This window comes from Aulonocara stuartgranti, assembly GCF_965226115.1.
Source record: "Aulonocara stuartgranti genome assembly, chromosome: 23".
NCBI classification, from domain to species: domain Eukaryota; kingdom Metazoa; phylum Chordata; class Actinopteri; order Cichliformes; family Cichlidae; genus Aulonocara; species Aulonocara stuartgranti.
The window spans coordinates 4,379,268-4,402,903 of record NC_138958.1 but is presented as its reverse complement, the minus strand read 5'-3'; the positions used below and the strand labels follow the sequence as shown (position 1 = coordinate 4,402,903).

General features: G+C 41.7%; 2 protein-coding genes across 5 annotated transcripts; one reads left to right on the top strand and one right to left on the bottom strand.

Annotated features, from left to right (window-relative positions):
* Nucleotides 1–66: 66 nt before the first annotated feature.
* LOC309699923 (small ribosomal subunit protein eS27-like) lies at nucleotides 67–1,851 on the top strand. The gene is made up of 4 exons (XM_082523171.1): nucleotides 67–195; nucleotides 890–998; nucleotides 1,087–1,197; nucleotides 1,290–1,851. The coding sequence occupies exons 1-4, from the start codon at nucleotides 190–192 to the stop codon at nucleotides 1,316–1,318; spliced, it is 255 nt and encodes an 84-aa protein (XP_082379297.1). The 5' UTR covers nucleotides 67–189; the 3' UTR covers nucleotides 1,319–1,851.
* On the bottom strand, nucleotides 1,598–23,636 carry tpm4a (tropomyosin 4a). Of its 4 annotated transcripts, none has more exons than XM_082523163.1 (9): nucleotides 23,299–23,632; nucleotides 20,514–20,639; nucleotides 6,526–6,659; nucleotides 6,274–6,391; nucleotides 6,095–6,165; nucleotides 5,908–5,983; nucleotides 4,829–4,891; nucleotides 4,525–4,594; nucleotides 1,598–2,781 (listed from the first exon to the last, which is right to left on the bottom strand). In XM_082523163.1, exons 1-9 carry the CDS (start codon nucleotides 23,410–23,412, stop codon nucleotides 2,699–2,701), a joined length of 855 nt encoding a protein of 284 aa, XP_082379289.1. In that variant the 5' UTR covers nucleotides 23,413–23,632; the 3' UTR covers nucleotides 1,598–2,698. The 4 variants fall into 4 exon arrangements, with proteins under 4 accessions (XP_082379289.1, XP_082379291.1, XP_082379290.1 ...); XM_082523164.1 differs by lacking the exon at nucleotides 1,598–2,781 and adding an exon at nucleotides 3,409–3,614 and having other exon boundaries at nucleotides 23,299–23,636; XM_082523165.1 differs by lacking the exons at nucleotides 20,514–20,639; nucleotides 23,299–23,632 and adding an exon at nucleotides 14,075–14,666.

Sequence of the window (23,636 nt, the reverse complement as noted above, 5' to 3'; positions counted from 1 at the left end):
TTAAACACGTAGTGTGCATTCAGCACGGACCTACTTAGGCCCCTCCCTTACACGAAGCCTCCGCCTACTCGATTCTTATAACTCAGACCTACACCAAACTACAGGTGGATTTAGTGACGAGCATAGCGGGCTTAGTTTGCTATATCATTTATTTACATTTGACGAGAAAACCGGACGATCTGAGCAAAAATGTCTGTAAGTGAAAATCTTATTATAATTTTTAGATTTGACTGTTTTTGTTAGAAATATTAGAAAGTAGAACAGTTCTGACTGACAGAAAGATGCTTTAATAGTATTTTGTGAACTAAGAAATACAACATTGTACTGAATTTTAAAAAGAGTAGCAATAAAGTGAGTAATATTTTTTTTAACTCTTGTAATATTGAACTTGTAGCAACATGTTATATACTGTTATCTGCCCATTGTTCTTGTACTGTACGAATGATGCTTGGGCTTGTCTGGACATGTTGCTCCTTTAACTAGCAATTCATTCTTCAGACTGTAGGGGGCATACGGCTATAAAACATATTGCGGTACATCTCTTAAGACAATCCTGTCTTCTTCTTTCACCTCAGCGGATCATCTGTCTTCATCTCACCCTATCCCCATCATCTTCCACTGTCACCTTTATCCAGTATATCCAATATTCAGCCTCTTCTCTAATTTCCAAACCAGTTAACCTGAGCTGTACAAATTCCTGTCAGCTATGCCTCCTGTCGTTTTGTTAGTGCTGTCTCCAAACCATACATCACAGCAGTTTTACCATGATCTTGTAAATAATCATTTTCATATTCTTATCCCTCCATTAACCCCATCCTGTCAGTAGCAGAACAATTGAATAGCTCATGTTTAAAAAAATAAATAAAAAATGCTCTGCCTTTTCTTGCAGCTGGCTAAGGATCTGATGCACCCAAGTTTTGCCGAGGAGAGGAGGCAGCATAAGAAGAAGAGGCTGGTGCAGAATCCAAACTCTTACTTCATGGATGTTAAATGCATGGGTAGGAATTTTGGCTCATGGTGCAAAGTTTTAGGATTTATTTTTAGTTATGTGTGGCAAGCTCTAATTGATCTGCAAATGCTCATCAGGGTGTTACAGGATCACCACCATCTTCAGCCATGCCCAGACAGTGGTGCCCTGTGCAGGCTGCTCTATAATCCTTTGTAGGCCACGAGGGGGGAAATGCAGACTGACAGCAGGTAAGTACAATGCCAAAAACAGTAGCTTTGAATAAGATCCTCCTAATTTGCTTGCAAGACCTTGCTGAAATGTTTGACATTTCTCCCTCTAGGCTGCGCCTTCAGAAAGAAACAGACATGAACAGTAACGAACCTGGAACCATGCAGCAGAAATACCCAAGGATAATCGAGGCTGAGCGATGCCATGTTGCAAATCCTCAGCAAATAGAGAAATTGCCTCTATTTATCTAAATGAGTACGATTTGACCCCCGTGTGGGGCTGAATGAGACAGAATCATCTGAATGCATGTACACTCCAAAGCAGATTGACATAATGAAGCACTTTCCTGTAAAGACATTGTCATTACTTCTGAGTAAAATGCAACAATCAAATTTGCAAAAAACTTCAGACAAGTCATGATTTCTGTAAAACATTTTAATAGGTTGACATGGGTGGGGGTGGGGGTGGGTGAATGAAGTATTTCATAACAGTCTCAACCAAATGTGAGGCACTCTCAGTGGCTCTGACATGAGATGAAACCACGATGACCATCACAAAAAAAATAAAAACATTTCATGAATTGTCTGTGTTGTGTGTGTTCTTTGGTTTTGAGAGTTCCTCTGGCAAAAAGGAGTGGTGTAAATGAAACAAAACCCAAGGAAAAAAAAATATAACTTCTCACATTACCTAACATTATTCTACTATATACAATAAGTATCCATGGTTGATAAAACTTGACTGAGCTTCCAGTGGTTTGGGGTTTAGCTCACTCATATTGTAAATATTGGCTACACAATGGCATATTGTTGGTAATGATGCATTAGGTATCAGTGGTCAGGACGTCCGCATCAGGTTCAACACCTTGGCCAAAGAGGCATTACGTTATAATTAAATGTAAAGAAGTCTTAATCACTGAGCCTTGTTATCAGGTCATCTGTTCACGTGACTGTTGTGCTGTTCTAACACAAAAAGAGACTGAGACGAGCACAGATCTGTCAAATATCTGTTAATTTGCAGCCACTGGAGATAAAATGGAATAATAATAAGAAAAAAAAAATGTTGACTAACTTCAAATCACCAGTAGGTGGCGCTTAAAAGCCACACAAGACTGAGCAAACCCCTATGCCATATGTAGCCTATGTATTAAAAATAATCAGAAGTGTAATGTATGTGCACATAATGTGTAAAATTAAGTCTGTTTAAGTGGTTGAGTGACCAAATCTGAGGTTTCTTTGGACAAATTTAGTGCCAGTTCTTTGTAAGTGGTCAAAAACGAATTTCTACAAGAACATCTGTAGGTTTAAAAAAAATAAAGTAGCAGTGGATTCAAAAAATCTTTATAAAAAAAAAGAAAAAAAAAAGTTGTGCTTGAAAAAGAAAAAAAAAAAAGGGGACAAGCATTAAGTTAATCCCCCTTTAGGTGGGGAATAAAGATTTTACAGCTTGAAAGGCGGAATGGAGTCGAACGTTTAATGGAATGTTAATGACGACCTCATCCTCTCCAGCTTCCTCTGTGTGTGTTTATAAGCTGTTCAGCTCCTGCAGGGTCTGGTCCAGGACTTGGTGCATGCCCAGATTCTCCTCTTTGGCATGTGATAGTTTCTCTGGGGAGAAGAAGAAGAAGAAATATGACACTGTGAACCCTCAATCACCAGTTAGCAGTGCTCGCTCATTTCATGCCACTGTAATCTCTTCGTGAGGTTTGTCACACAGCACCCCTTTTTTTAAAGACTGCACAAAGGTCAGTGTTACTGGGCAGATGTTTTGCATAACTGGTTTGGTTAAGTTGTGCCACATGCAAAAAATAAAAATCAACCACTACAGAGTACCTTTCATGCATAAACTGCTGGAAGACTGTTAGTGGGATCATACAGGATGGACTTTTTAAAGGACTCGTTTGCTGCACAGTGAAGTCATTCGTATATCCCACCTTGTGGAAATGGCATTAAGATCTATGCATACTTTATGGACATAGAAATCAGAAACTACCAAAGCGTGTAGATTAAAACCCAGGTGACTGCAAACTATTAATCCACACTAAAACCAGAAATGCTCACCTTTGTAAAACTGATATTCAGATGAACGCGTAGAGTAACAACTAATCATAAAATACACTGTTAATAAGAAAATCATAGTAACCTATATAGTTAGCTCAGACTTTGCATCAAACAGTTCATAATTTCCTTACACACTGGCAACAAACAAACAAAAAACAGACAAAAGCTGCAAACTAGGAAAGAAAACGAGCTTTAATGAATTATGTTTTGCATAGTAAGATGAGCAGAGGCACATACGATCAGAGGAGATGAACATTTAGAGGCACAGCAGACAGAGAGAAAGAGCGAAACATGTCTCTACAGAGATGTCATGTCATTGAGGGCATGGTCCAGCTCCTCGCTAATGGCCTTGTACTTCAGCTTCTGAGCATACAATTCATCTGGACGCCAGAGGTCGACAAGAAGCAGAGGCAGGTGCCAACGACAGCAGCGACACAAGCAAGCCGAAAGCAGGACGAGAGCGAGAGACAGATGGAGGCAAAGAGCAGAGGGAGAAAGGAAGAGACAAAAAAATAGGTCAGCCTTTTTAAAGATGCAGAAATGCTTGGAAGAAAGAATGATGAATACCTAATTATGCTCAAAGCTCTTCACGTTTGTTTTTTGTTGCTGGGGGAGCTTTGAGCATTTAAGACTTTTGTGAAAGTCTCATAAAACTGATCCAATAAATCCATGAACTCAGCTGCCTGTGGTTCAACAACTGAACGATCCTGACCTAAAAAAAAAATATGAGTACATTCTGTCCTCTTTGCTGCCGCTGCAGCTTCGTGGCTGACATGGAATACTTGTCCTTCAGTAACAAGGGTCTTTTATTAGCCTGTCTTAGTGAAATAGTTTCCATACATTTGGTTCCTGTGGAAAATCCTCTTTTCCACAGGAAAAAAATTCCAGTGATGCTGAAATAGGACACCTCTTCTAGAACTCAGGCCAAAACTCAGGTAAGTGATTTTGCAACTGTGTATGAAGATGTGCTCGTAGTTCATCAGCAAATAAATCACCATTTAATGAAACTGAACGCATCTTTGCAGGTTCACTTAAAGCTAGCAGACAAAATGATTTGGGCTCTGGGTGGCTGTGGCTACAATGTAGCTTGCCATCACCAGTGTGTGAATGTGTGTGTGAATGGGTGGATGACTGGATATGTAAAGCGCTTTGGGGTCCTTAGGGACTAGTAAAGCGCTATATAAATACAGGCCATTTACCATTTACATGTTCTGTTAAAAAAGAAAAAGATTTTGGGCCACAGATGCTGCAAATCCCCCAAAAACCTCAATATGAATGTGACTCTCGTACCTTCCAGGTCATCGATGCTCTTTTCCAGTTTGGCAACTGTCCTCTCGGCAAACTCTGCACGGGTTTCAGCCTGGGAGGAATTCAGACAAAGCATGTCAAAACAAACTGATGAGCGCCAACAAACACATCCATCATGAAAGACTGCAACAGGAGAGCTTTTCAGCCAGCCTTGCTAAGCTTATGGAAATGTCACATTTAACATTTTAGTGATGGGGGGGAAAATGCTACAAATGTCTCTGAATGACTGGATTATTCTCACTATTATAATTTTATTCTTAATTCTGTGAAAACACCATCATCTCACCTCCTTCAGTTTGTCAGTCAGAACTTTGATCTCCTCTTCGTACTTGTCTTCTTTTTCTGAGTACTGGTGACAGACGGAGAGGCAAAGAAACAGCATTAGCTCACACTTAGCTTTCAGCAGCAAACGTGCACACAATGGGAGCACAAAACGGCACCATCCCAGGATTATTATTGCTTTGAGAGCTCATGGCGCCACTCCCTCGCTGGCACGTAACAGGAAAGGTGTTGGCTTGTCCTGGGAACAAGTTCTGCTGTTACGCTAACCACTGCAGGTCGGTTTCAAAGACAAGCCATGCCATATTTGCTAAAGAAAAGTTGTCATGAGGTAAACCTGGCATGAGGTAAACCTGGCATGTCGTTGCACTGCATGCCTGTGCACGGGCGGGAATGAAGCAGACACATTTCTGAGTGCGGCAGGTTTCTACTGGCTGCTTATATACACACACACCTGAAACACCTTACGTAGCCAGTAACACCACTCATACACACATGAAAAAGAAAAAAAAAGCCTCAGTGGCTAATTTGGCATGCGGTAGATAAGTTGGTGTGCAAACATATATTTAAACAGCTGCATATCAAAGGAGTTCAGGTGCCGAGCTCCCTTATATAATAGCTTGAGTGCAAAATAAATGGTTTTAAGGAGGGCCTGATGATACACAGTTATAATGGAGGTAGTATGAAACAGTCCTTTGCCATGTGGTCTCTCTCTCTCTCTCTCTGAGGACAGCTCACCCAAATTACGGTGCACCGAGCCATGAGTAAAGCCCTAATGATAGGATTCGTGTGTGCATGGTGCCAGACTTGGTGTTCAGTATATATATTTAGTTTTTCTGTTTGCGTTTGTGAAAGACAATGAAAGCAACTGCCTAAAGTTTTAGTTTGTTTTGTCATATTATTAGATGTTCACAAATCACATTGATGCATTTTGACAGGAAACCTTTTTTTCCTCCTTTACTGGATAAAATCAGATTTTTTTTTTTCTATATTTGGAAGATTCTTGTTTGGAAAAACATCACCAATCTCCAGAAAGCCAAAGCAGAATTATTACTTCTTAAAGTGTCAATGCATTTCGTCTTGTACCTTCTCAGACTGGGCTTCTAATGACTTCAGGTTGTTGGTCACATTTTTCAGCTCCTCCTCTAGGTCACTGGCTTTACTGTAAGGAGAATCCCACACATACTTTGTTTTAATCTGCGAGCCGCACAAGAGACCATGCATCTGTATGAGAGTCAATGGATTTATACATTTGTGCGCTTATTGCATTTACCATTCTGAGAGCTCGGCCCTCTCCTCAGCTCTCTCCAGCTCGCCCTCCAAGATCACCAGTTTACGAGCCACCTGAGAAAGAAAAAGAGAAATATTTTAAACTCAAAAAACTAAGAGGCTATTAACGATCTGAATAAGGGAATTTCTCTCTTGCACTTAAGCCGTCACTGTCAGAATCACCTCCTCGTATTTGCGGTCGGCCTCCTCTGCGATGTGTTTGGCCTCCTTCAGCTGCATCTCCTGAATCTCCATCTTCTCCTCATCCTTCATCGCTCGGTTCTCAATCACCTTCATTCCTCTGGGATGACAGGACACAGCGTGAGGAGAGGACAGACTTTCTTTTGTGAAAGTCAGGTGAACTAGATAACACATGTTCTCCCGCGCAAGGCAGACTTTTTCTCCACTTGTGTCTAATGCGAATAAGAAACTGACCTCTCGCTCTCATCTGCAGCCTTCTCTGCCTCCTCCAGTTTCTGCAGCGCTGTGGCCAGTCTCTCCTGGGCACGGTCCAGCTCCTCCTCCACCAGCTGGATCCTACGGTTAAGAGCTGCTACCTCACCCTCTGCCTGCAAAGGAAAAAAATAAAAAATAGGAAGAACTTTAGTCATGCATTTATTCAACTTTAAGTCACCCGAAGTTGTCTGTCGTCCTCCACCATAAAACAGGAAGAGAAGGAAATGACACAATGACAGAAGTCGGGGGAAAGAACTTTTCACCCTGTTTTCAGCAATTGTTGCAACAAAAATCAGTGAATGTCCAAACCAACCAGAAGGACGTAATTTTAAAAGTAAAAGGGAATAAAAATTAACATCTTGTAGATTTAAGCAAGGCCTGTGTGGACAGGATATGGTGATGTCCTGTCTACACTTCCCTAACAACTACTGTTATCAGGAGGTTGAATCACTGTCTTTTTTTTAACTTAGTTCCTCATCCAACAAATTGATGCATCACTTTAAAACCAAACCACATCTATTATGAACAAAAGTCCAAAAATGAACTCAAGTGTTGCATATTTCACCACATGAAACACTTTTTTTTTTAAAGCTGTCAATGGAAGAGCAGCTATACAGTCACACAGTACAATGCCTACCCAGAACTCTGATAAAAATATTTAAATACAGCCACCTGAATATAATCATGGTGCTATGACGACAGGGAAATATTCACCCTTATCATTCATATCCTAATCCTCACTAACAAAGTGAATCCAAACAAAGCCGGCAAGTGAGTGAGTGAGTGAGTGAGGGGGAGACAGTGTAATCTACTCTGTGTGCTCTCTGGGGTCACTCGGGTTTCTCAAATCAAAATGTGACGGTTAAAATGTGAAATGGAGGCAGCTGGAGGTCGTTGGGAGATTCGTCCATAAAAGCAGGGCCCAACTCTAACCGTCTTTAATGAGAACATGCTGCATTTGGCTGGAAAGTGTAATTCCTTACAATGTAGCAGGACGTCTGAGCGAAACATTTAGACAAACTCAATTTCCGGTGATGCTCAAGCCACAACTGGGCAAAGGAGGGAGAACGAATGGGCTTCTGCTCGTCTGCCCTCGATAAACAAAAAGCCAGAAAGAGGAAAAAAGAAAGCAAACAGACAACTACACAAGAATTTCCTCTGTTGGTCGGGGAGTTTATCCAACAATCATCTCCTTGGGAGTTGCATTCAAAGTAAAAACTGACCTCAGTCTTAGCATAACACAAAGAACCTGCTGTTAAAATGAAAGTTCACAACCAGACCGATAAGTTGCTGAACCATTCACTGAAACCCGGAGTACTCACACAAGTTTATTATGTTTACAACCTCGCAGGCTGTATTCTCTGCTCTGATGAGGGCAGCAGTTAGTAGGTCAGTGACTCATTAGCCAGTTTTTCAGTCCAGCAATCGCTCTGATCAACCGTCAGTGTCTCCACCATTCAGCTTACAGGCAGAGGAGTCATTCTGCGCAGAAACTGGTGACCGAAAGTCACAAATAGAAAATGAGATGACTGATAAGAAGGACCAATGCAAAGAACAGAGAGCTTAAATATACTGAGACTTCCATTCTGTCATAGACTCGATATGTTCAGGAAATCCAAGCATGATGGCACAGGCTTCATTCTCATTTTTAGTATTTTCTCCATCTTGCATCCATCTAATCTAATCTTGGCCTGGTGACCCGCCACTCCCACCGCCGGTCGTCTGTGTGTTTTTTTTTTTCCACCCTCTTCTTCATCCTCTCCCAGGTCCTCCCCTGCTGCACAGAAAGCTCACAGGGGAGGCCACCCATACGAGACAGGAAATGTCTGCCTAACTATCGCTGATGTGTCTCAAAACCGCTGGCACTTGACAGACGTTGAAAACCGAACCGGACACAGAATGAATGAAAAATCATAAATCGCTCAGAACATCTTGAAATCTCATCAGCAGTGTCGCTCGCACAGGTCTGCATCCATCGACGCCACATCTGGCTGCCCAGAAACGTTACCTAGTATTCAACTGCAACCTGAAATAACAGATATTGGTACTTCCTGAGCAATATCCAGCACGCAAACAAACATGCTATTCATCTGTTTTAGGTCAGCTACGTTAGCGCACCAGCTGCTGTAATGTGCTTCCAGACACGCACACGCTCTGCAAACATGCAAACAGACACTCTTATTGCACCAATCTCTGCCTCTCTCAAACACACACACACACACACACACACACACACACACACACAATTACCAGCTATCCAGTCTCCTACCCAGTAAACTGCGTTCAAGTATCAAAACAGACAAACATAAAAACCTCAGCTAACACCGGTATGGTGGCAGTGACAGAAATGTGTGCAACCTGGTGCCTTATCTGCCATCTGCTCATAGCAAAAAAGGCAGGGAGTGGGGGAGCCCCATACAGACAGAGACACCCTTGTGTCAGGTTTAAAAGGAAAAAAAATGAATGTATTTACAGGTTATCTCATGCTTCTAATTGACTGAGCTGTGAACAAAGAAGAGCCTTTCCTGTAAATCCTGAATGCACAGTTTTAGCCACAGACTCTTCTGCAGCTTTAGAAAATCATTTAACCTTGGCCGGTGCAGCCACAAGCCCAGCAGCAAAAGCGGACTGAAAAGTATTCAGAGCCTTTGTGCGAACACGATGTCAAAACAATGTTACCATAAATGCCAAGAAACAAGAAGTAAGGTTAACGACGAGCTTTCACTACTCATCATATAGCAAATGAGGATCTTGAAAAAAGGTGACAGGAAGTACGCTGCCCAACATCCTTTCATTTCCTCCCTTTGATTGTTCTTTCTTTCACTGCTCCGTCTGTCTCTCTGGCCATGCCCCTTCCTTTAGCACCCACTTTTCATTCTTTGGCTGCCAGGGACGCACCCTGCCTTATATGGTAAAACAAACTATGGAGAATGTTTGTGGTGGAGTATCAGGAAGACTGAGGCAACAACCACGCAGACTTTAAAAGATACTGGGACACAAGTAGCTGCTCTGTTGTCACCGTAAGTTAATATGTCACCAGCTTTCTAAGTCAGGAATGGAGCTTTACTGCTCAGTGCAACCAGCAGGCTGTGTGGCTATTAGAGCCACAAGATTCCTAAAGCTTTAGCTCAACATTTCGGGAACTAAATTCTAGTGTGAGATTTAAAAAAAATAAAAATAAAAACCACTGTTAACAGTCTCAAAACACAAAACTTTGGGCTGACAAAATAGTTCCCAGCTACAGTGGAGACTATGGATAAGCTGCGGATTTAAAGAGCCTAACTGCCATCATTCCCAGCCAATAAATAGTGTTAATTAGTGAGCTTAGATGGGCTGATTTCAGCAGATTACACTGACTGACTGCCATAGTTTCATTTTATTGTGCAGCAAGAAAGCAGTGCAAGATGTTCCATGACATTAAGCTACCTTTTTAACAGACACTGCATTAGTAAGTGGCACAGACTACGGTACTACTGATGGCATGGAGTGATTCATCTGTCTTAGTTGAAGTTAGAGCACTCGAAGTGAGGCTGCAGACTGCTGGGAGTGACTTAAGAAATACCTGAGTGTATTACATATGTTAGAGACAGCATCAAGGACAAGTGAAAGAGGAATCTAATTACTGGCTGATTTCAGGGCAGTGGGCTAATGAGCGGCACAATGCTGTTGGGGTTCAGTGCAAGTTATTCCTGACTGCCTGCTGCTCTTAAAGTTACTCTGTGTTGGTTCGTGACAGAAAGAAAGTGTGTAATCATTTCCCACAAAGATCTGGCATGCAAAGAAAGCTGCATAAAGTATAAGCCAGTCTGTCATGAAGTATGTAAAAGACGGTTGTTAAACATTCAGACAAGCATCACAATGAGCTCCTTCAGCGCTAAACAATTTGTCGCCATTTAAAAGCATGTACTCAGACTTTTAGGAGGATCTCGACTCTGGTCTGAGTCTTCAGCTCAGTGTGTCTAATCCTAATCAGAGGCTGATTGCAACCCATTTGTGAACCGCACCACCAGGAATCCACAAACCATAAGAAAAACCAAATTTTTCCAGCGTTGATGCAATCTAACTTTCCAGATAAATATTAACAGGGTGATTTTTACCTGCAGGTCAAATATGAATCCCGGTAATCCGAGTTTCCTTCAGGTTACCATTTCCACTCTGCATTCACAAGCAAACAGACTCGCTGAAGTGACTCACTTTCATGGACTCTAAAAGCAGTTCAAACAACTTGGTGCTGTATACATGCTATTTAACGACATTACAGCAAATTCGCCTGTGCTAGGACTAACCGAACAAATATAACCCACTCCTCGTTTGAATGAGAACCCTCAGCCTTGGCCTGCATAATCAGCAAAGCCACAAGCCACTTACATGGGAGTGTTCCCCAGGATGCCAGCGACTGCCAAAAAGTATCAACATGTGGCAGTTATATTTGGAAAGTTGAGCTATTCCCAGGGAGAAAGTCCAAAGAAAACAGTGAAATCAGGAAGTAATTCTTTCCACAGAATCTGCTGGAGACTCCTAGAGGCCCAGCAGAAAGCCTTAGCTGACCGCACAAAGCAACAAACGAACACCTTTAGCTCAGCAGATGAGTGTGGGGACGTCGTTTTTCACGATAAGCATTTTTTTGAATGGCTTCCTGCAATTTACTCTCGATATGAGATGCAAGTAAACAAATACAGTTGCCATAAGCGTAGGATGCAACTTCAGTGTGTCTAATTAAATGTTGTAGTGCAAAAAAAGACTGCAGACTTCTGCTCTACATGGAGAGAATAGTGTTAGTAACTATAAGAACATAACAGGACACTAAAGATGAAGTGGCACATCAATGTAGAAATACCAACTTCACCGAGCACAGTAATCTTCCTGTTGATCAGGGCTGGAGCCAGGGGACAGGAAGTGTTGGGAGTAGAAGCGCAGGAAGTACTGGACCAGGGTCGGCAGCCGACATCCTGGGAGGGTCAGTCGGAGGGAGGGCGTGCGTGGGGATTCCTCAGTAAGAATTCCACTTCCCTTTTTATATTTATTTCTGTATTTCAACTTGCGTGTGGTGAAACACTGATGCTCACCATGGCAACTGTAAGTTGTCCTCACAACAGCCTCAATTTCAGAAAAGGAAGCAGATATTTTTTCCCCGTCTCTTTTTCTTATTTTGGTCATGACTGATTGTTTAAACTAATCGTGTCATTATTAAGTGCCTGACAGAAGGAGAAGCACTCAAATTTGCTTCCATGTTCCAAAAACAACTAATCTGCTTCATCTGTGCTCTTTACAGGACTCCGAACACAGTCAAAACGATCACCTCTGACCCGACTCTGCTGCGAAAACTGAACGAATTCATGTAGAGAAATAGTGGCTATAAACAAAAAGCATCACAAGCCTTTGACTACAACCTTAAATCATTACCGAGAGGTTAAGAAACATCCCCAGAAGCGTCAAAACCACAATAACATGAAGCAATTTTCTTTATCAGCGAGAGACGTAGCCAACGTTTTTGTACTCCCTCACACATTTTTAAAGAATGATTCATTACACGCAGCAAGGTTCTTGTTTTGATCTCCCCGCACTCAGAAGGATTTTCTGTGCCAAGGAATAACTCCAGGTTGTCCTAATTATTCACACATGGGACCACACCAGCCTCGCCACACAGTTGCACCCCTGTGTTCGACTTTGAATGGAGGGACATGTGGGACATCAAACTGCTTGTGCACGTTAATCCTGACAGGAATGAAAAAAATTTTTTAAATGCAGCATCCACTCTGAAGATAAGAGTTTAACCACACCCTCCCATTTCAGTGTAAACACACTATACAAGACATACTTATAAGTACTGGTCAACAACTATAAGTCCACCTCTGAAACCTGGTTCATCAGTTTTGAAATGCTGGACCAAACTGACCAGCCAGTCTGTCTCATATGCAATAAAAAATTTTCTAACAATTAATTTCTTAAAAAAAACACAACCCTTTCAGCTCTTCATTGATGTGAGACCACACATGCACCCTGACAGCAGATGTAGTTATACGGGGCATCCCCATATCATTCATTCATTCAGTTACCATTCCTGTGTCAGTGTTTTGAAGTTCATGCTGCAGTTTGCACAAACATTGAACAGAAACACTTGTAAAGTACACAAAGCACCCACTGAACAACCACAAACTGCAACACAAACAAGCCAACTATGAAGCCAAACTTCTTAAACCGATACGGTATGTGAGTCCATACCAAAAATAATTACCCACACGCCCATTGGCCAAATTAAAAAGGTGGCCTGTTACCTAATAGCCATCCTGTAACAAAGGGCTTTGCCTTGCAGCAGGCCCAACTCCTTTCATCAGTTCAGCTGCCATATCTTTACTGCCACACCTTCCCCTCCCACCCTCCTGAAGTCTTTCTCATTGTCCTATCATTAAAATAACTCCTATGCAAAAAGTATGGCACCGTGTGCCATAAAGCAGCACGTGAAACGAGTCAAAAATTGTTGCCTAACTGTGCTGCTACTAAGCGTTTCTCTCTCTCTCCCCTCCAGCCACTACCTTTTCTGCATGTGAAGCCATAAAACTCGGATGTGGGCACAGTCAAGAGACAGGCAGGTGACAGACCCGCCAATTACTCAATATATGAGTCACATCTGACACATTGAAGGCAATGGTTAAAGACGCTCAATTTGTGGAACTTTAGCAATGACTAATTTCAGCCCAAGCTGAGCAAATAACCCAAACTTTACAGTTTAATGTAAAGAGGTGTGGAAAACAGCTTTCAGTTGTTTCATTGTTCAACTTCACCAATTTACAGTTTTATAATAAAAAACTTAAAGGTGATCTCAACTGTTACTGACTGTTGATTGACTGATCAATGAAGCAGCTGATCTTTTGCTTCTAGCTGAAAACAGCAACATTTTTAGAGCTACTCCTTTGTGTCCCTAATAACAGAGGAGACACTCTTTAACTGTGCCCTGTATTTTCCGATCATCTGTGGAGGCCCGAGGGTCAGCCCTTCAACCAGACAGCTGCCGAGGGAAAACAGCCACCCTTGCCGAAGTGCCTTTGAGCAAATCAGTGTTAAAAAGTGAATTCCATTGAAATTCCAAGTCCAAAACATTGTCCCATTAACCCGCAAACCAAATGGAATCTGACTGAAAATATAGTCACAATTATGATACAATTAACACAAGAATTGTTTGACTTTAAAAGAAATAAACTGGTCAGGCTAATAGATTCGCCACAATTTGCACAATCACTTCAACGCTGTCTACGTGGTCTAATCACTGTAGTTTCACAGCGGCCTTCAAGTCACACGGAGCATGCGCGAAGAGCTGTAGGAATCCAAACTTTTTTTTCGTTGCAGACCAACGCCTTGCATTGTGGCACATTCACGCCCGCCACCAGTGAATCAATGACATGAGACTAATAAGACTTTCTAGAGCCCGAGAGGCGAATACGAACAATTCAGTCCGTGTTTAATGATTATAATACATGGGAAATGGCGACAATAGAAAAAGCTAGAACAATAGAGGAGTTGATTGTCTCACTTTTTCCCGGAGCTCCCGTTCACTGTCCAGCTCTCTCTGTAGGACCTGAGCCCGATCTTCTGCGTCGTCGGCCTGCTGCTGCAAACACTGAATCTTTCTCTTCACAGCATCCAGAGAGTTCACACCTGCCATTGTTTACTGTTTCCTTACTTAACTTAAGACTAAACGTAAAAAAATAAAACAGTTATGACTATGTATATGTTGTGCAAAAACGAGGCCACTGATTCCTGCTTATTTGGTCTATTCAGAGTAGTTGAGTAACAGAAAAATAAGACTTTTGTTCGTTGATTTAAAAAAAAAAAAAAAAAAGAAAGGAAAAACGAGAAAAATAGGCGTGAGTCCGGAGATAAAGTATGAGGAATGTAAAGGAGTCACTCAAGTGCAGCAAAAAGTTATATAACTAGGAAGCGTGAGTGTCCAGGTGTTCCCCGAGTGTTTCTTCTGGATTGTAGGAATGAAAAGTTCATGAGCGGCGCAGAAAGTGGTCCTCGGGAATGTAGGTAGCCGTTTTGGTCCGGACTCAGCTTCAGTTAGAGTTTGAGGAGCATACAGAATAAGCTGCGCGGTGAGAAGAGCGCCAGACTGTGGCGGAGGAGGAGAGTGAGTGATTGGGTCGATGACGCCGAAGAGGGCGGGGCTTGAGAGTGAGTGAGTGTGTGTAAAAAGCTGATCCCTGTGACTGATGTGAGCACTGCTGCGAGACTTTGAAAAGAAAAAGGAGAGCCAGGATGAATTACTTTCAGTCATTGTGAAGGCGCAGTGTCCATTGTTTAGTTGTCTCACATAAACTTGATGTGACAGTTAAATTTCCCCTGAGTTTGTACTGCCTCCAGTGAAGTGTGAATAATTTGAGTATTTCCTCTTTTAAAAACCCCCACACAATTATATTTCATTCTGTCATCGTGGACTACTGGTTAAAGTGCCACTCTGCATATACCATTCTAACTTCATGGTGGAAATCCAAACCTAAGCAGCAGCGATTAATGTGTTTTGGATGGCAACAGGTTATTTAACCTTAAACGACCACGTGGTCACAGAGAAGCTGTTGCTCCATTTCAGAGGGGTCATACAACTGGCCTGCATCAAGCACAGAATACAGCTAAGGAGAATGATTAAAACTAGTGAGGAAGAAACACTTATCAGTGAGGCTCAATGGAAAAAAAAAAGGCTTGTGTTTGCTATGGGGCATAAAGATAGGACAAAGGTCACGTGGTCTGATGAGTCCAGATTTGTCTTCTTCCAGAATGATCAGTGGATCAGGCAGATAAAGTGATGCATCCACATGCATCTACTGTACAAGCCTGTGGGGGCAACACTAATGATCCGAGGCAGCTTTACCTGACCGGATCCAGGTTCAGTTAACATGCCCCCCAAAAACTGAGGTCACCTGACTACCTGAATACACTGAATGACCCGGACTTTCTATCAATTGATTTTTTTTCTTCTCTGATGGCACATGCATATTTCAAAATGGCATGCTAGGGTTAGTTGGGCTCAGACTGTGCAAGTATCCTTATTATTCTTGACATGAATATAGAGCAGGGGTAGACAACTCCAGGCCTCGAGTGCTGGTGTCCTGCAGGTTTTAGATATCACCCTGGGTCAGCACACCTGAATCAAATGATTAGTTGTTACCAGGCCTCTGGAGGACTTCATGAGATTTTGAGGAGGTAATTTAGCAATTTGAATCAGCTGTGTTGGATCAAGGACACATCTAAAACCTGCAGGACACCGGCACTCGAGGCCTGGAGTTGCCTACCCTGATGTAGAGCAAGGGGCAACCTCTAGAGGTGAAGCTAGCAGTAAAGTACCAAAAACGGCAATACCTTAAATTGCCACTTGAGGCTTGCTAAAAGCAGGTAAATTTAATTGGCTCAAATGTTCAAATACTAAACTTCACTGCAGAAATAAGCATGTTTAAAGCCAGATACTAACGCGGGTTTTTTTTGTTTGTTTGTTTTTTCCTTTTATGACCCATTTTAATTAACTAAAGTGATGCACAACTAGGCCCATGGTCACACTGAGCAAACATATGCCAGCTAGGTTGCTATACTATCTGCTAAATCCGATCTTACCTAATATGAGGAGGTCTCTGAAATAGACCTCTCGGCCATATTTGAGATGTTGGTGTGTTTTTTCAGCAATTTTAATGCAGTAATCAGACAAATAATATGGCAGTCTACAGATACACGCAGCTAACCCAGGTTGCTACTGTTAGCTGATAACCTATCTCTAGATCTTCTCGTCCATATACGGTCACTTCAAGCTCTAAAAAAAGGGAAAAAATGGTGAGACTTCTCACCAGGTCTGCACAAACCAACGGGTAAGGTCACGATGGCTATATCCATCTTTTATTTACAGCATCTGGTCTCAAGTGACCACTTGTGTAATAGAATGTCATGCCCCTGCTCAATATGACAATAAACACCTAGATTATTTCAGTGGGCAAAGAGCAGAAATTGTGACTGGTGTGCTGGAATTTAAAAGAAGACGTCAGAATAAGTATTCCTTGGTGTGTTGCAGGCCATTTAAACAGCCCAAGATGATTAGTGAACCTCTAATATATTTCTAAATCCTTTTCAAAATTTTCATTATGTCGAATAAGACACCACCGGTGCCCAAAGGAGTACACACACTGTTTTTGCTGAGGACACGTGATTACTTGTATGCTGCTTAAAGAATGTGGCCATATGTGGCCCCGGCACCCTCCAGATGTAGTCAGTTATCTTGGGTTGACACCCACACTAACCAGTAACCTAAGCCACTAAGCCAAAAAGAAAAAAAGGGGGTAGCTAATGTAGGAGTGCAAAAAAGTGCTGCTGGTTCCAAAAACAAGACTCCATGTTCAAATACCGAGCTTTCAGAGCATTAAGAAACATGTCTACAGCCTCATGCAAAAAAATAAGATTTCCCCATCTAATATCAACTCATGGGAGTCTAGTCTTTTTTGTAACATCCTCATGGGTACTGGAGTTAGGGGTGTAACTTCTTTGATAGACAGGCATCCAGACACAGGCATCTCTAGCTGATATCTCTGGTTGGCCTCACATTCACTAACTGCAGTCACTGAGCTCGACCCCTCCACTGTGTTTATGCTGTTGGTGCCATTTGGTGTATTATATTACAGCTTACTTGTGCTTACAGTATTTTATTACTTAGTTACCATTAATTAGCTGATATCAAGGACAGACAACCATTCATACTCACATTCACACCTAGTGACAATTTGGATTTTCCAATTAACCTATCCCCACAAACTGCATGTCTTTGGACGGTGGGAGGAAGCCGGAGTACCCGGAGGGAACCCACGCAGACACGGGGAGAACATGCAAACTCCACACAGAAAGACCCCGGCCTGATGGTGGAATTGAACTCAGGACCTTCTTGCTGTGCGGCAACAGTGCTAACCACCGTGCCACCCTATATATATATATATATATATATAAAATTCCAACTTCTGACCTCTCAGTAAACCCGCAACTCTCTAAATAGAAATGTGTTAGTGTTTGTCTTGAAGCAGAGAGCAAATACAGAATACATGAACCACTTCCCTGCTGACTGATGATGTGCATTGTGTGGGTGTAAATCAAATTTATTCTTCATTTTTCATGTTTCACTGCTTGCCCTGCCTGTGTTTACCCCCCATCGGCTCCTATTCACACGATCAGCCTGGGAGCTTGAATATGTCGGGCGGACGGGCAAGTAGGCCAGCAGATTTCAGCCGAGGCTCATCTCAGATTCAGTCCTGCTGTTCTCAACAAGAAGAACATGTCTCACAGTCAGTCTCATGTGTTGATTGAGCTGCTCTCTCTCTGATTTGGCCCTTGCACCAGAAAAGCTGGAAGCATTGATTTCATTAGACACAGGAGTGTGGGCCTTTCTGTTTGCCTTAGCTACATTCCTCACATACCAGAGCCCCCCCTGCCTGTTCTCTGCTCTCTCCGCCCGGCTGACCAGCTTTGCCCTAAAACTGCGACTGTTGCTGCTGTGATTGGTGTAATCAATGCCTGTACCAAGACCACATGCGCTAACTTTACTTTTCACTGCACTGTGTTTAAGTACTTAGATCTATAAGGATAGACTCTTCGTCTGGTGGCTTGAGCTAGCAATAAACAGTGATGACCTAAATATCAGCACGTCTGCTCTGGTGCCCTTTTTCATGAATCATAAACGGTTTGCTTGCAGGAGCTGCTGGCTCATTCCTCTGTTTTCCCAGTCGTTTTCAGGTTTCCAATTTTGGTCGGTGTGAATTCAGATGCGTAATGACTTGACTGCTTCCTCTAATAAGTGACATGTGGAGGGGAATTCATGGAAGTGGAGCAGAGCAGACTTCATAATTTGATGTCACTCTGTACTCTGTGGTAAATCTAAAAAAAATGCCATAGTGGACATCTATTTTTTAACACAACTCGCACTGCTTGAGTTCTCTTTCCAAACACTACAGGACACCCAAGAGTGATAGCTACAGGTCATGCTCTGGGTTTTCAAGGGGCCCACTTGACCCAGTTTATATGTGAGGCTTCTCAGAACCATCCTGAGTTTATTTAATCACTGCGTGAGGATAAACCAGCATGTCTCAGCCCCTAGGTCTATGTCTATATAGCAGGCACTTCCTTTCTCTTTGTGTTTAGTGCAACATCACATTTCCCTGGGATATCCTCCATGAGACTAAAACAATACCACATCTTAGTGGAAGGTGGGGGAGGTTTGTGCATGACTCTTCTCTCTCTGTGCTCACTTTGCTTCGTGATGCTGTGGTACTGCTTTCCCCTACTTTTTATTAAAATGCCATTTAACTGATAAACAGGTATACTGTAAACAGTATTGTATGTTTGTGATATATGTGATTCCCCCTTCCACCCATACAAACACACAGTAACGGACACAAGCAAGCAAACACACAGCTGTGCTGCATGAATCACCACTGACAGATATACAACCATGTGGTTTGTGGTGATGCCAATCTAAAATATGACCGCCTTTCCCAGATTGCAGCTGATTAGGCTCAGGAGAACTGCCAATTCCAATGTTCTGCTACATTTACTCAATTAACTGTTTCTGTCCACAAACAAGATCCATATAGGATTTCTCAGTGGTGGTTACATTTATTTACATCTTTACATGAGAAAAAGTAAATACTCCAGAGCCAAAAAATGTTGCCATTGCAAGTTTGAGTTTAGTTAAAGGGGAAGTCTGTTTACAGCTTTTGGTCCAGCTGTGTCTCCATCATTTGGCTCTGACTGCAAGACTGCGAGTTTGACAATAAAGTAATTTGGTGGTGTGAAGTTAGAAATAAAAAAAGCTTATCAGACTTCTTTCACCGCCTCCTTAGTCATGCCTGAAGTTTGTGGGTTAAGCTACCTGAAGCTACAGCTAGAGGTTGAAATGCATTGTTGGATAGGCAGTGTGCTTCTTAACGAAGAATTAAAAAAACATAATAGCTTCCAAATGTTCAAATTAGTCAGCTTGGACATGAAATGCTATTAAACCTGCTAAGTCGTTAGAACAAAGTCTGTTTGATGTGGGACTGCACTGATTTCCACTGATGTAAGAACAGCCCAAGTAATAGTGCTGCATTCACAGCGAGTGAGTGGTCGTCTTGTTCCCTGTCTCTTGTAAGTGCAATGCAGTGAGCTTACAAGAGGCAGGTTATTGACTAATTATCTCCCCTTGTGTCCTAGATGTGCCCATAACTTGCACATTCATGTATCAAACTGACTTTTAAATGCTACATAATTTATTTAGTTAAAGTCCAAAAGCATCATAAATACTTAAAATATTTAAAAATCCTTAAAGTACCAAAAGTGAATTTAGGCATATAAACTGTTTTGTGTTGTTTGTTTTAATTTTAGTTATCACCTTTAGTAAATTGTATTAGAACATGTGAAGTGGCACAAAATGAAAAACTCTTATATTTTTTGCATGTTTGTCCCTTTGCTATCATGATTGCAACATCTGCATGCAATTTGTTGTAAATGTCAGAACACATGTCATGATGAGGCTTACAGTGTGTGTGTGTGTGTGTGTGTGTGTGTGTGTGTGTGTGTGTGTGTGTGTGTGTGTGTTTGGGTGAAGGGATTATAGTTTAACCGTGTGCTCATCTTTCAGGAGTGGCTGCACAGGAATGTAACTGTCTCTGAAGTGCTCCAAATCGTTCACCGTGGATCAAAGCAAAGCCACAGCTGGTGCCGGCTTAGAAAGAGTCCAGCTGTGGAAGAATGGTCCCTAGTTTTCAGTAGTGCCACAGTAATGTGTGCATGCCAGAGTCAGATGAAACAAGTATTAACATCCTTTGTTCTTCTTTACGGGATTCAAGGATTCAGTGACTGTAATGGTCATGGTTATTTGGCAGTTTGATTTCTAGTTTAACTTTGAGTAAAGTGTCCTGAAAATGAAGTGACACCGAACCCTCCTGTGTGTGTGCGTGCCGTTCACTCACATCTGCAGCTTTCTTCTCAGACAGTTCCAGTTTCTCCTGAGCATCTTTCAGGCCCTCAGAGAATTTGTCCAGTTCATCTTCCGTCTGCTTCATCTTCTTCTGCAGATCCAGTAACTCCTCCTCCAACTAAAACAAAGGATACTGTTAGTGCTGTTTTTTTCATTTTAACTCAGTTTAGCATGAAAACATTAGATGAACCTCTATTCTATTCTAGTCTATTCTAGTGTAGTGTAGTCTGGCCTGGTGTTGTATTGGATTGGATTCTATTCTGGTCTGGCCTGGTCCATTCTAGTCTCTGTTTTTTTCTGTTCTTAGATTCGATTTGATTCGATTCAATTCTATTCTAGTATAGTGTGGTCTGGTCTGTTATGTTCTCTTGTGTTCTGTTCTATTCCCTTCTGGTCTGGTCTATTCTAGTCTCTGTTCTGTTCGGTGATTTGGTATTCTATTCTATTCTATTCTATTCTGATGGAGTCTGGTGTGGTCGGTTCTTCTATTCTATTCTTTTCTATTCTATTCTGGTGTAGTCTTTTCTATTGTATTCTGATGGAGTCTGGTGTGGTCGGTTCTTCTATTCTATTCTATTGTATTCTGATGGAGTCTGGTATGGTCGGTTCTTCTATTCTATTCTTTTCTATTCTATTCTATTCTGGTGTAGTCTTTTCTATTCTATTCTATGGTGATGGAGTCTGGTGTGGTCGGTTCTTCTATTCTATTCTTTTCTATTCTATTGTATTCTGATGGAGTCTGGTATGGTCGGTTCTTCTATTCTATTCTTTTCTATTCTATTCTATTCTATTCTGGTGTAGTCTTTTCTATTCTATTCTATGGTGATGGAGTCTGGTGTGGTCGGTTCTTCTATTCTATTCTTTTCTATTCTATTCTATGGTGATGGAGTCTGGTGTGGTCGGTTCTTCTATTCTATTCTTTTCTATTCTATTCTATTCTGATGGAGTCTGGTGTGGTCGGTTCTTCTATTCTATTCTTTTCTATTCTATTCTGGTGTAGTCTTTTCTATTGTATTCTGATGGAGTCTGGTGTGGTCGGTTCTTCTATTCTATTCTATTGTATTCTGATGGAGTCTGGTATGGTCGGTTCTTCTATTCTATTCTATTGTATTCTGATGGAGTCTGGTATGGTCGGTTCTTCTATTCTATTCTTTTCTATTCTATTCTATTCTGGTGTAGTCTTTTCTATTCTATTCTATGGAGATGGAGTCTGGTGTGGTCGGTTCTTCTATTCTATTCTTTTCTATTCTATTCTATGGTGATGGAGTCTGGTGTGGTCGGTTCTTCTATTCTATTCTATTCTATTCTATTCTATTCTATGGTGATGGAGTCTGGTGTGGTCGGTTCTTCTATTCTATTCTTTTCTATTCTATTCTATTCTGGTGTAGTCTTTTCTATTCTATTCTGATGGAGTCTGGTATGGTCGGTTCTTCTATTCTATTCTATTCTATTCTATTTGCATTCATCTGAGCACTGAGACCATCATATCTATTCTCACAGATGAATGAACCTTTGCAAAGATATAATGATGAAACTTTTATCGAGTTAACAACTGCTGAGCAAAATGATGGTTGAAAGGAAACCAAGTTAAGCAACTGATAAAGCTGCGGTGGCTAATTTGCAAGCAGAACTGTGTTTATGATGTTTGGAGAACATTTATTTAAATGGCATCACCCTCTCATGACAAGAACTCTGGTATGCGGTCTAATCTCTTTTCTCTTTCTCCCTTTTCTTCTCTCTCTCTCTCTCTCTCAGGGTTAGCTGTTCCCCCTAATCAGTGTTCCCCTCTGAGTCCATGAAGTACATCTGATAACCCTGCTGTGTCCCACACTGCCGATCTCTTCTGGGCTCTAAAAATACAGCTGTTATCAGCGAGAACACACAGACGCCTGGAACCATAAGTTGTGTGTGTGTGTGTGTGCACGCATGCACGTGTGTCTAATCCTCCATTTGTGTGTCTATGCATGTCCATTTGCATGCTTATTAAGGGTCACACAGTCTCCATAATGGCTGTTCTTTTAAATAGGTCCTCTCTATAAAGCGGTTGAGGTGGACTTGTTTTCTTTCCCCAAAGACCAAATCCTGGTCCTGGGTGGTCTCATCACTTGTGTACTGGTGGTGCTGACCAGTTCAAGTGAAGAGAAGTTCAAACTACTGTTTTCCTGCAGATCTCCTTTAGTACAGCTTTGTTTAAAGAATAAAAAAGTAATGAGTGGAAACTGAAAGCAACGATTTGCACCTCATTTGATCCAAAGTCAGCAATTTAATAACTTCCAAACTTTCCTGGACCTGTGGTTGGATCATCTGTACTATGAGGCATTCCTCAGAAAAGAAAAAGAAAAAAAAGTTAAACTACTTCCTAAAATATTTCCCAGCAAAGTAAACCAGTAAATTAACTGTGAAGAATGTAGAATAAATAAATGTAAGAACTGTTTACACACCGTGTCCTTGTAGGTATGTCTGGTATGGTTTGAATGTCGTGATTAGTTTAAGAACTGGATAGAAAGAAAAGTCTTCAGAGAAAAGCACATTTACTGGGTGTGGACATTTCTTTTTTCATGAAAAACTGTTTTGAAATAAATTTCGCTTCAGAAGTTGCAACTAATCAGTAAATCTATAAGTAAACTATAAACTTAATCTATACATTTTTGCTTAATATACAGTTCTAGTTGCGTATTTCCAAAATCAGATCAATATCCCTAAAAAATATCTAAAATGTTTTCTATATGCGCTGGAATCCCTTGTGATCCATCTCTTTCTTGCTCTGTCTTTCCCACCTGCTTGCATTTGTCCTCTGCCGCCTTCTTGTCTGTCTCTGCCTGCTCGGCCCGGTCGATGGCATTCTCCTTATCCAGTTTCAGCATTTGCATCTTCTTCTTGATGGCCTCCATGGTGGCTGCTCGGCTGGATTTTCTCCCTCTGAGATGTTCAAACGCACCGTTAAAAGTTTGGGCTCTCGCTGAGATGTAGGAGATTCAGCCTTGCTTGCAGTGCAGGAGAAAGCTCGAGCTGAACAAAGCTGCAGAGAAAGCGAGAAAGCAAGAGAGGCAGAGACAGAAAAGGAGAGACAGATGGAAGGAGACAGAAAGAGCTGTGAACAGAGATGGAGAGTCAA